Genomic DNA, 12,791 nt, shown 5'->3' with positions numbered 1-12,791 from the left:
CAGATGATTCTACCCTCCTCACATGCCAACACCTTCATCCTCACTTTCTTGAATGACAACTCGCGAAGATCCAAAGAATTAATGACACTCACCAAACGTGTACTTCTTCCTTTAATAGTATGACCCATGCTTAATTGTTTTTGCCTGCTAATAGATAATTCTAAATGACTAAGCTTGCACAGGATAGTTGAAAACTAAATTTGATCTAATCTTACACAGCCATCAGCATATAACCATTTAATATTTGGGGCTTAAGATAGCTTTGGAAGAGCTGTGAGACATTTTGAGAAGCATACATTAGTCACTTTTAAATTTGGAAAATGCTGCAAAATACATACGTGTTTAAATTTCATCATGAATTCCTATCACGATAATAAAAACAAAACATTATGAAGGAACTAGATCAATGCATTTAGAACATGAACTGGATTTAAGGCAAAAATAGTCAGTGAAGTTTGAATTGGTTGGTTAATGCAGACAAAAAAAATCCATGCTTTCTTTCATTTGCTGCAACTACAATTTAACCATTCATGTAAACATCGTGAAGCAAACATGTGGATTTGGGATTATTTTGCCATCATTGCGTGGTGATATCTATTTTTTATTCAAAGATAAATATTTTTATACTTTCCAAAAAAATTTAAAAATTCTTTTCATGTTGGGCCCAACTTGGCCCTAATACTCAAGTAAGGCTGGCTTGAACAACACATCTAGCTGAGCACCAAACAAGAACGATGCCCCTTAAATTGTAAACATAGTGAAACAAACATGTGCAATTTAGAATTATTTGGTCACCTTTTTACTTGGGCAATATCTAAAGGTTAAAACCCAAAGAGTTGCTCATCAAAATCACATATATAGGGGAAAAATTATCTTTAGACATAAGAAAAATGATGCATACCACATTCCCATTCCAAAGTTGGCTAATATGACTATCACGCATTCGGAATTCAACAAGGTTCTGTGCACACAAGTTTAATGGCACATATGATAAAGGACAGTTTTCCCAACTAAGAAACCTTAGTCCCTCTAGAAGATAATCCACGTCTTCCCCAATATTGATTATCTCTAAAGGCTTCCTCCAATCAGACATGTAAATATTAAGGTCCTGTTTACTTATTAGAATGGAATGAAATGGATTGAAAAAATAAAGATAAAAATAAGATGATCAAAGAGATAAGTGAGCACATTCATAAGGAGAAAGGGTAATTTAGTTCTTGAAGTTTGAAATAATAATTTATAAAATTTTTAAAAGGTGTGATAATTCTCATATTTTGTAATATATATTAATGAGTTTTATCATGTTTACAATAAAGGAAGGGTGATTTAATTTATTTTTATCTTGATTTTTTCAATCCATTTCATTCTATTAACCAAACGTGACCTAAGGTATATTATGTTTTCCATCTTTTGGAATTTAACAGACCTCAATGTTCTCTTTTATCTTGCTCATGTCCACCGACAAGCATCAAATTGCCTCCGCCCCCTTTTGAGAAAATTGACAAGAGAAAAACACACAAGTATAATTATGTAAAAAAATAAAAAAAATGCCACCAAATAGTCAAAGCACAAAGGCAAAGCAGAAGACATGAAAACATAATCATTTTTATCTCACTCTTGTCCAATGATGAGAATAGAATTGCATCAGGACCCTAGTGAGCAAATCATGTGGGGGAAAATGGTTAACATGAAACAAGTAATTGAATAACCAGTAGAATAATTGATTGAGTATATTTCTTTTTCAAAAATGTAAATTAATATGCTTTTTTTCTTCACTAAAATAAAAATTGACCTTTATGGACAATTTTATAACTCAATGAAAATCATACGCCTACAAAAAATATATTTTAGTATAAAAAATATGATCTTAATCAGTCGTTTTAATTGTTTTGTTTATATAATCTATTTCAAAGCCTAAGATGATGAATAAATTACACTTAACGTGCAAAGACTCTATCACAAACAATTTTAGTCATTTATATCAATAAATGATTACTTTTATGAACAATTTAATTAAAAAAATTTAAGACATCCAAAATTGAAGGATTTGAAGATAAAATATTGAGACTTGCCAAAGATTTTAATAAATAATTTTTAGGCACAGACATACATATGACAAGGAAATTAAAAAAATTATGAGCATAAAGAAAATATGATAAAAGAATAAATTGTTACCCTGTTATTGTTGAAAAAAAGAAAAATATCCTCTAGCCTTCAAAGTCGAGCAAGTTTTTCAAGGTTTGATTTCAATTGTTGTCTTGAAATTTCAAGTCCCATTTCTATTAAAGGATCATGCATTTTAGTATAACTATCTTTATCCACTAAAATGAAGGATCTTTCTTTGAGAACACTCAAGAAAATTGGTGCAGAAGAGCCATATAAGCATCTTGTCCAATATAGAGAAATTCTCTTTGCTTCATTTTAAAAAAATGCTTAAGTCAAGAAATACTTCTTTCTGTTCCTCATCAAGTCCATCAAAACTCAATTTCATCACATTAAAGATGTCATTGTGAGGAGTTTGATTTAGTCTTCCCAAAGCACTTTCCCACTCTTGTTTTCCTCTACCATGAAGAAAACAACCCAGCACTATTAGGGCTAAGGGATTTCCTTCACAACAATTCACTACACACTTTACTAACTCCAAATGGCTATGGCTTCCACATGACTCATTTTGCTTGAAAGCTTTCAAACTAAAGAGATTAAGGGCATTTTGGGAATCTAATTTTGAAACTGGGTATGTTGTTGCACAAGCATTCTTAAGCACTTGCTCATCTCTTGATGTGATCATAATTCTACTTCCTTCTCCAAACCAATCACATACTTTAATCAAATCTCCAACTGCAATGAAGTTGTCCACATCATCAAGTATCAAAATTATTTTTTTCTGGTGGAGCCTACTTTTCACAAAACTTGATTTCATATTGCAAATGTTGATATCATCATCTTTTAGTAATTCTTTAAGGCATTTTTCTTGTAATTTGTCCAATCCAATTCTTGCTAGTTGTTCTTTGACATTTTCAACAAAGCAAAAAGCTTCAAACTATGCTTTCAAATTGTGGAACACAACTTTGGCAAGATTGGTCTTGTCAATATCACCCATACCCCATTTCCCACAATGCAAAACTTATGTGGTAACTCTTCAATTTCCTTATCTGATCATCAATACCATGAAAGGATGACTTTTGATTCAATTTGCTCTAAACATCTTCAACAATCTTTTTAACAAGTTTGGATTCACACCTAGCACAAATATAAAAGAAAAAAGAAAAATTATATTCAAAATTTGAAGAAAGAAATTATAAAAGAATGGTCAAAAGCGAACTAACACTTTTGGAATCCCATCCAGAGAGACTTGTTGATTGGATCAAAGCATTTATCCACTTTGTCACCTTTTTCTTGACTATGTTTAAACCTTTGCTTTAGCTTAGCAAATCCATCTCCAAAACTCCCATTTTGTTTATGAATATTTGATGGATCTACATTGTAGAAAATAGGAATGGCAATCCTTCTATATTTATGGTTGCATTCCATGATGCAAATGAGTTCTTCCATACACCATGTTGAAGAAGCATAATCCTGAGAGAAAATAATCGGAGAGATCTCTAATTCCTCAATTGTTCTCAAAAGAATTGGCAAGATATTATCTCCTTTGTGGAGCTTGTAATCCATAAAAGTTCGAATGTTAGCTCTGCAAAGTGCTTCATAAAGATGACTAGTGAAATTGCCGCGAATGTCTTCTCTAAAGCTAAGGAATATATCATACTTGGTTGCAGGAGGAGCAATGTCAACATGAGAAGAAGAAGTTGTGGAAGTTGAATCAACATCATCTTTACAACTTCAGATAGAAAGAAATCATCAACAAATATTGAGTTATGAGCAAATCAAAGAAAAGAAATAGTGAGAATTGGGTTATTTAGAAGGTTGATTACGGAGGAGAGATTCTGAGAGCTTTGTAAATTGCTGTAGCCAATGGCATCGAAGCAATTGCTGCAATCATGCGTATCAATTTCTTTCTTCAGCCTGAAACTTTAGCTTTGGAAATCCTAAATCCAAACAGAGTATTTTAAATTTAGATTTAAGCTATATAATTAGAATTAATTAGTTTAGATCATTAGCAATTATCTCATATTCGGTCGTATTTTATTGCATATGAGGAGTCTTACCAATACTAATTTGTTAATGTAAATTAATTATTTTTCATTATTTTCTATATTCAAGGTGTACAAATATTTTTATCAACTGTATATTAAATTTTATTTTACACTGCACGCTATGCAATTTGTTCAAGAATGAAAGAATTGACCCCTCAAGCTTTTAAAATTCAAAGCAACTGTCAAACAACCTCTAATCCAGCAGAAATATAATTTGTAGTATGGCTAAAATATATCTTTAATTAGTACTTTAACTTTATTTAATGTTTCATTTTAGTTCATTAATTTTATTAAGTATTTTTTGGGTTCTTTAATTCTAATATTATTAATTTCATTACAAAAAAATTATATTAAACTTTTAAATATTGATAAAACATTATCAAATATCGATATATAAAGTTTAATTTTTAAAAAAAATTATGACTGGCATAAAAAATAATCAATTAAAATTAATAATATTAAGGTTAAAAAACTCAAAAAAATATTCTATAAAATTAAGAGACTAAATTAAAAACTTATATAAAATTAAAAGATCAAATGTAATATTAAATGAAATAATGAAGATGAAATCACAATATACAACCAAATTGCTATAATAATGCATGTTTCACGCATGACCACGAAGCATGGAGTACTATTGATTAAGATAAAAGAAAGAAGAAAAACTTGGCTTTTAGAATTATAAATAAAATAAAATAAATATATCGTTTACTTCATAAAAAATGAATAATATAAATGAAGGCTTTAGCTAGTCAATAGATTAAGTCCAACCAGGCATAGTTAAAGGTTTTGTGACCTTGTTTTGCAGAAGTTACAGTAATAAAAATCTCAAAGGTGTTAGCTTTAGCAAATCTACGACATGAGGTAACTAGGAAAAGAAAATAGCAAATCTGTTGCAGATTTACTTAGCTTGTTGTGGAAAAGGAAGAGTGAAAATTCTGGGAAAATACCTACAGAAAAACAGTAGATGGATGAAGCATGCGGATGGGAGAAGAGAAGGAATAATCTGAATGAACGACATGGATGGAAGCAAAAACAAATAGCTCACAAGGTCTCAAAAATGGCAGCTTATTGCAGACTTGCTTTCCGTTGTCTCTCTTCAAAGTAGCTGTTGAGATTCATTCAGAGTCATTTTATAATTCTGGGAAGACAAGTGTGTGGGTGGTGGTCGCGTGTTGCCTTGCTCCTTCATCTTGCTTGTTGTCCTGCTGCTATAAATTATCATAAATTAATTTCTTTTTTATAATTATACATTTAAAAGTATGTTTTATTGTCATAATTTAAATAATTTTTAATAGATCAAACTGATTTTTAAAAAATATATTTAAATATAAATTTCATTACAACAATTAAATTTTATTAAATTGGCTTTTGTCAATAAATTTTTACTAATTAAATCTTTAATAAATTAAAAATTAAATACACACTAAAATTTCGTCTTTGTTGAAATTCTGCTTCATCTTCCGGGATAACATGGATAGTGGAGAAGGAAACAGGACTGTGTCTACCTCCCGTATTTGGTGGGCCTGCCAACAACCAATTTGACTCTCAACTCTGATCTACATCACACAACTATCAGGGATTTTCCAGTTTGACTCTCAACTCTGATCTACATCTCTCTCTCTCTCTCTCTCTCTCTCTCTCTCTCTCAATTTTTAAAATATACTCATTTAAAAGGTCTATTAATTTTATTTATAAATCATGATAGATATTTTTAGTTAATAGTTAAAAAATATTTTTAAAATTATTCTTTATAAGAGAGAAAAAATAATATAAAATCACTTTTTATTTATTATATATGAATATATTTAGAATTGTACACACTTTTATTCTTTGTGTTTTTTTATTAATATTGATGAGGTTAGTAAAAATGACTTATAAAAAGAATTGGAAGAGTACAATACAAAATAAACAGAATCTAAACTTAGAAAAATGAAAATAAAATTTATCTAAAATATATAAATGACAATTTTGTCACTCAAAATGTTATAATTTTTTTGAATTTTTAAGAAATTTTTTTATCATTAATAAATTTATATAAATTGTTAAATTGCCCTTATTAAAAATAAATGATTTACAAATTTCGTTTAAATATTTACAATTTTTTTCTTATATTTGCAACAACACAACAGCAAATAATGAATTAACATGCAAAGTTTTGATTTGCTATTGCATTGTTATGAATATAAGAAAAAAAGTTGTGAATATTTAAGTAAAACTTTTTATTTATTTTCAACAAGGATACTTTAATAATTTATATAAATTCATTAATGACAAAAAATTCTTAAAAACTTCAGAGGAATTATTACATTTCAAGAGACTAAATTATCATCTATACATTTTAAAAAGATTTTATTGTCATTTTCTTTATAAACTTTGGGAATTTCATGATAAAGAAAATTACACGGTCTTAATCTCTGGGATATGTTGACGCAAGCTATATAACGGTAAGGTTTATTTTATAGAATGTGTCGCACACCTTTCTTTAGTTTAATTTATTATTGGACTGAACTATACATGACTCTCGGTCACATATTGTATGAATCATAATGAATGATCAACCATATAGTCCATGAGTTGTTATGAACTTTACATTTTATATTAAATCTATTGAATTCATAATATTAATGATTAAAAATACGCTGGCAAAAAAAATTAAAATACATCAATTAACAGGTTTGAAAAGCTATATGCGTCGTCGCATTATATCACGACTCACTGTTAATTTGTTAGAGCAAAACTAACTAATCCTAAATTCAAAAGTGCATACGTAATTCATCCCACGACTCTCTCGTGACAGTGGGAACACGAAATAATCAAATCCACCAAAATTTTAGGTGCTGAAAACTGGATCAATTATTGGATTGGTCAAAATAATAATTTAATAATTAATAATTAAATATTTTATTAACTTAATTAAAATATTAGTTTCGGGCATTTCCATATTATGTAAAGATAATCAATAGCCAAATACATAATATATCAGGAAAATCATACTAGAGAACCAAAGAATTCTGATTTTACAATATAAAACCAAAAGACTAAAATATAAATAAGTTTGGGCATAAAATAATGAAATTTCCTTTTAAAAAATAATAATAAACCCATAGTTCATAACTGCTGGAGCTCTGACGATCTCACCAATGGCTAGTCATTGAAGCTCCAATATTGGTGGCCTGTGAATTAATTTATCAATTAATAGAGGTTGTCAAGAGAGGTTTTGAATCCATGATCCTTTGATGACCACCTAAAATGATTATAGCCACCACGCCATTAACCCATTATGAGAATGACAGTTAAGTACTAAAACATTAAATTAATAATAGTTAAGTCCTCCACAAGACATTTTGAAAGATAAGTAGAAAATATCAATCTAAATAAATGCAAATCCAAGAGTTTCAATTACAGATAAATATTTAAATATTAAATATAACTCTTAGATTATAATATAAATTTTTGTTTGTAACTGTTTGAATTGATATTTACAATTCATTCATTTTGTAAAAAAATTTGTTAGGAGCCTAACTATCATTAATTTACTCCTTTGAGACCTAACTGTCATTCTCCCTGAACCATTTCAATCATAACAAGCAAAAAAAAAATATATGTAATAACCCAAGCGTCCAAGCTAATTCCAATTTATAACTAAATGTTAATTTTTAATTTTTAAATGGCACTTGTTATTTTAAAAACTTTTTTTGTTAATCTCATATAGTTAATTACAAATTGAGAGGTTTAAAAATTTATATATTTATCAAGTTCTCATTTGTAAATTGATATTTAAACTTCATTAAAATAAGATGTTCATATAAATAATATATTTAGTTTCCAAACTAGTTTGTTATAGCATAATAGTGGCCTGTAAATTTTTGAATGTGATTTATTTTTTCGCTAGCTTTATTTGTTAATCTGACATAACCAATTACAAATTAAGAGGTGTAAAAATTTGTTAACAAGTAAACTTAGCAAAATAACATAGACTATTAAGGAATTAACAAGTCAACGTTCTGTTATAATAAACAAGTGATTTCAAAACTAAATTCATTACGTATATGAACATGTTATTTTAATAATATTTAAATGTTAATTTACTAATGAGAACATGAAAAATATATAAATTTTTAAACCTATTAGTTTGTAATTTACTATGTTATATTAACAAGTAAAGTTCTCAAAATAACAATTGTCATCTAGGAATTAAAAAGTCACTATTATGCTATAAAAAACAAGTAGTTTGAAAATTAAATTTACTACACATATGAATATGCTATTTTAATGAGATTTAAATGCCAATTTACAAATGAGAACATGATAAATTCATGAATTTTTAAACCTTTTAATTCTTAATTAACTATGTCAAATTAACAAAAAAAAAGTTCTCAAAATAACAAGTACTATTCAAGAATATAATTAACATGTCAACATTCAATTACAACTTAGAATTGGTTTGGAAATTCAATTTATCCCCTGTATGAACATGTTATTTTAATGAGATTTAAATGCTAATTTACAAATGAGAACTTGATAAATACATGAATTTTAAGCCTCTTAATTTGTAATTAGTTATGTCAGCTTAACAAGTAAAATTTTCAAAATAATAATTGTCATTCGGAAATTAACAAATCAACATTTAGTTATAACTTGAAAGTAATTTGGAAGATAGAGTTATTACAATTTTTTTTACTACTTTAATTTTATTTATGAGGTACTTTTAACATATGTTACCATAACTAAGAAAAATTTTAAAATTCATTAATTATGTCTAAAAATATAATAATTTCTCAACTTTACACCTATTAAATATATATAATTTAAAAATGCATTTTCTCTCTCTAACATTTAATAGAGGTCAAATGAAAAAATTTACAATAAAAATTTAATAAAATAATTTACAAATAGAATCAAAAAAAAAATTTCTTTCTACTCTATAAATAAAATCAGAGAAAGTACCTATTATGTTGAAATGGTTTAATAGTTTGGTGGTCACCCTCATTTTGGATGGCTAAAGAGCATGGGTTCAAAGGCTTGTTGGCCACCTTTACCAATTAATAAATTAATTGGTCATCAGACATTAGTAATTCAACTATCAAAGCTCCGGTGGCTGACTACTGTACGGTAGATTTTTTTAGGGTGAATTTTTTATCTCTTAATTTTTTTATTATAATAAAACAATATAACTAGTAAAATATGAATTTTTTTTTTTGGCTTGTGAAACAAACGGTGAATTTTATTATAATTCAGATCCCATATCTTGCTAGTTTTTTTTTTTTGGGACCATGTCTTGCTAGTTATTTTGTGTTAAGTCTAATTTGTAATTTATCGTAAATATGTCACAACACATGAAATTCTCCCGGACATTTAATAAAGGGGGTCCGGTCAATAACTGTGAAAGTCTCGCCGCTACGCGTTTTCCACAAGCTCCAAAGCCAACAGCAGAACCAAAAGCATCTTTTCTTTTTCTTTTTTTTTTTTCGGGCGCACCAAATTATACAATTGAATCTAGAATGAATCTAAAATTATACAAAATCATCTTGAATCTAGAATTTTGTTACAATTGAATGAATTTCATTCTATTTTCAGATAGAATGCAATTTATTTTTATTTAAAAAGTTGTTAAAATCACATCAACTATATTTTTATTTTAAAAATTTACACAGTGTTTTTATATGTAAAATTTGAGTTACAAAATTTTTTTCCAAAATTTATTAAACTTCTACTACTATGGCTTTTTTTTTAGAATGACAAAAATATTCCTAAAATATGCAAATAATAGATAAGTACTCCTTCATATCCTTTTTATAAATTACTTCTAATTAACTCATCAAAACCAAGTTAATTAGACTAATAAAAATGTCTTAAAAACTAATTAATTTTCAGCTTTTCCCTTAAATTTAAATAATTATATAATTATCTTATACGTAATGCTGATGACATGGTTTCATTTCCCTTTTGAAGACTCTTTTCAATTCCCCTGGTCGACTCCTCCTATTTCATTGACGTGTTCGTGATGAGAAGATGAGTAAAAAAATTTAAAAAGTGATGGGGTCCTTCAAACTTTTAAATTTTTCTTGAAGAAACTTGGATTCATTACTTGTTTCAATGGAAGGAAGGGGAAAAAAAAAAAATTACAGAGTCTGTGCTTCTCTTGCTCCAAGGGCGAGCATTTTTTTCCCCCCTCCATATGGGAGAGGTCTCCACCACCATTTTTGGGTGGTTTCTTTTTCATCTAGAGTTTGATAGCGGCAAAGGTTTTTAATCAGTTCCTTTCTCCGATTGCCCGTGTGCGAGTTAGGGTGGAAGCTTTGCGAAGGGGACGCTGATGATTGAAAGGGGTTCCAATGAGGAGATGGGAAGATGCCTATGATTCAAGCGATTGAAGGCAATAAAAGGATGATATGTGTGACAACAAGGATTCTTGAGCAAATGGAGAGTGGAATGTGGTTCAATGGTGCTTATGAACGATATTAAGGGAGCTAAGGATCTCAAACATTCTTGTGTCATTTGCGTTTGCAACTTCAATCTAGTCTTGCCCTTCAATCTAGTCTTGGTTAACCAGGAAACCCCTCAACCCTGGCTGCGACGAGGTTTCCTGGTTTCCTGCTTACAGCCACTTTCTATTTTGCCTTCTCTTTTGATCATAGTAGACAAAAGTCTGGTCTTGCCCTTTAATCTGCAAGGAATTGGCTTTAGTTGTTAGGCTTATGTTTGCCTTATGGTTTGGGTGCTGTTTTGTTCTGTTGGTCCCTATGGCTTTTGATCTGGTTAGGTTCATTTTGTTTTTGTATTAGGTTTTGTATTTTACTTTCTATTAATGAAATCATATTTCTGGTAAAAAAAATTGGAAGGAAAAAAAATCTCCAATGAAGATGAAAGAAGAGTGAATATTTGGCGTATAAGGAAGTGAGAGTGGGGGGATAAATAAAAAGAAAAAAAAATAGAAGAATAAAAGTGATTTGAGATGTGTTTTTAATTATGTTCTTGGAATTGCAACATCATCTTGCTTTTCATTTCTTTTTTCGGAATAGAAGGACATTTTTTGTGAACAATTGGGAAAAACAAGGATGAGGGACTAATATTAAGGACTAAGCTAATGTTGTAGAAAGTTATTTATAAAAAGAATAAGATGGAGTACCATAAAATATGATAATTATTGTGCAATTCTTAGAACTTGTTTGATAATTTTTTTTATAAAATGACATATTTGCCCTCAATTTAAAATTTAAAATGAAAAATAACTAGTTAAAAAAAAATTAATGACTACTTTATTTGAGGTATTGTAGAAAATGAAAAAAAAATTTCCACCATTTTTTTATTGGTCAAGTGCAATTACTAAAAATCAGTGACTTATTATTATTGGGGAATGACTACTTTGTTTAAAAAAATAAGTGTAACTAGAAAATAAATAATAAGTGCTTGTTTATAAATTTTAAATTAAGAATAAATATGTCATATATATATATATATATATATAAATTTAGGATCTTTCATCTACAGTGAATGAATAGTAACTTATTTTGTTTTATCCCCACCTGAGCTCAGCAACCTACCATCCAAACTTTTCTTTCTTTTTTTTTTTTTATTTTTTTGTTAACTTTTTTAGGTGGGTAGCCATCGGATGGGTACGGCAGATCTACAATATCCATCTGAATTTTTCATTATATATATATATATATATATATATATAAATTTAGGATCTTCCATCTATAGTGAATAAATAGTGATCTATTTTGTTTTATTCTCACGTGAGCTGAGTAACCCACCGCCCAACCTTCCTTTCTTTCTTTTTTCTTTATTTTTTTGTTAACTTTTTTATGTGGGTAGCCTCGAATGGGATTGTAGATCTATAGTACCCATCAAAATTTATATATATATATATATATATATATATTTGTTAATGTTTTAAATATGATATTAAATTACCAAAAAAAATTAAGTTTGTAACTTTTTAAAAATTAAATATATAAATTTGTAAAAAAAATTCAAAGATGCAATTTATGGACCCAATAAAAAGAAAAATAAAATAAAATAATTTTTAATAATTTGGGATAGTTAAACTACAACAACAAGCCTTTATCCCATTAGGTGGGGTCGGCTACATGGATTGCAAAACGCCATTGTGCTCTATTATTTATCAAGCTTTTAGGAATATTATTAATTAAGAGATCGCGTTCAACAACTTTCAAGAGTGTTCTCTTAGGCCTTCTCTACCTCTCTTAATCAGACTCAAAGTTATATGTTTCACTCTTCTCACTGGTGCCTCCCTTGGTCTTTTTTGTATATGCCCAAACTATCTCAACCAATTTTCTACCATTTTTTCCTCAATAGGTGCCACCTTCAATTTTTCGCGTACGTGCTCATTTCGAATTTTATCTTTACGTGTATATCCGCACATCTATCGTAACATTCTCATCTCTGCTACTCCAACTTTATGCTCTTGTTGTCCCGTTAGAGCCCAGCATTCACTACTATATAACATTGCCGGTCTGATAGCAGTGCGATAAAACTTTCCTTTAAGTTTATTAGCCACCTTACGGTCACAAATAACTCCTTTAGCTTTTCTCCAATTAAACCACCCAACTTGAATTCTATGTGAAATATCTCCACTGATTTCGCCATCATTTTGAATAATAGCTCCCAAAT

General features: G+C 28.6%; 1 protein-coding gene across 1 annotated transcript; it reads right to left on the bottom strand.

Annotated features, from left to right (window-relative positions):
• Window positions 1-3,321: 3,321 nt before the first annotated feature.
• On the bottom strand, window positions 3,322-3,997 carry LOC129305373 (disease resistance protein RPV1-like). Its single transcript, XM_054945416.1, has 2 exons — window positions 3,930-3,997; window positions 3,322-3,835 (listed from the first exon to the last, which is right to left on the bottom strand). Exons 1-2 carry the CDS (start codon window positions 3,995-3,997, stop codon window positions 3,322-3,324), a joined length of 582 nt encoding a protein of 193 aa, XP_054801391.1.
• Between the last annotated feature and the right edge of the window lie 8,794 nt (window positions 3,998-12,791).

Source organism: Prosopis cineraria, unplaced genomic scaffold (assembly GCF_029017545.1).
Source record: "Prosopis cineraria cultivar Desert tree isolate PC_DT_omini unplaced genomic scaffold, ASM2901754v1 PC3, whole genome shotgun sequence".
Lineage (NCBI taxonomy): Eukaryota > Viridiplantae > Streptophyta > Magnoliopsida > Fabales > Fabaceae > Prosopis > Prosopis cineraria.
Note: the sequence above shows the minus strand (reverse complement) of the source record. Positions and strands in the feature narration are given on the sequence as shown.

Excerpts from the sequence above, each read along its gene's own strand:
- LOC129305373 (XM_054945416.1), bottom strand. The coding sequence starts at position 3,997 with ATGATTGCAGCAATTGCTTCGATGCCATTGGCTACAGCAATTTACAAA. Across the intron at positions 3,836-3,929 it reads GCTCTCAGAATCTCTCCTCC|TTGTAAAGATGATGTTGATT; the intron begins GTAATCAACCTT and ends TTCTATCTGAAG.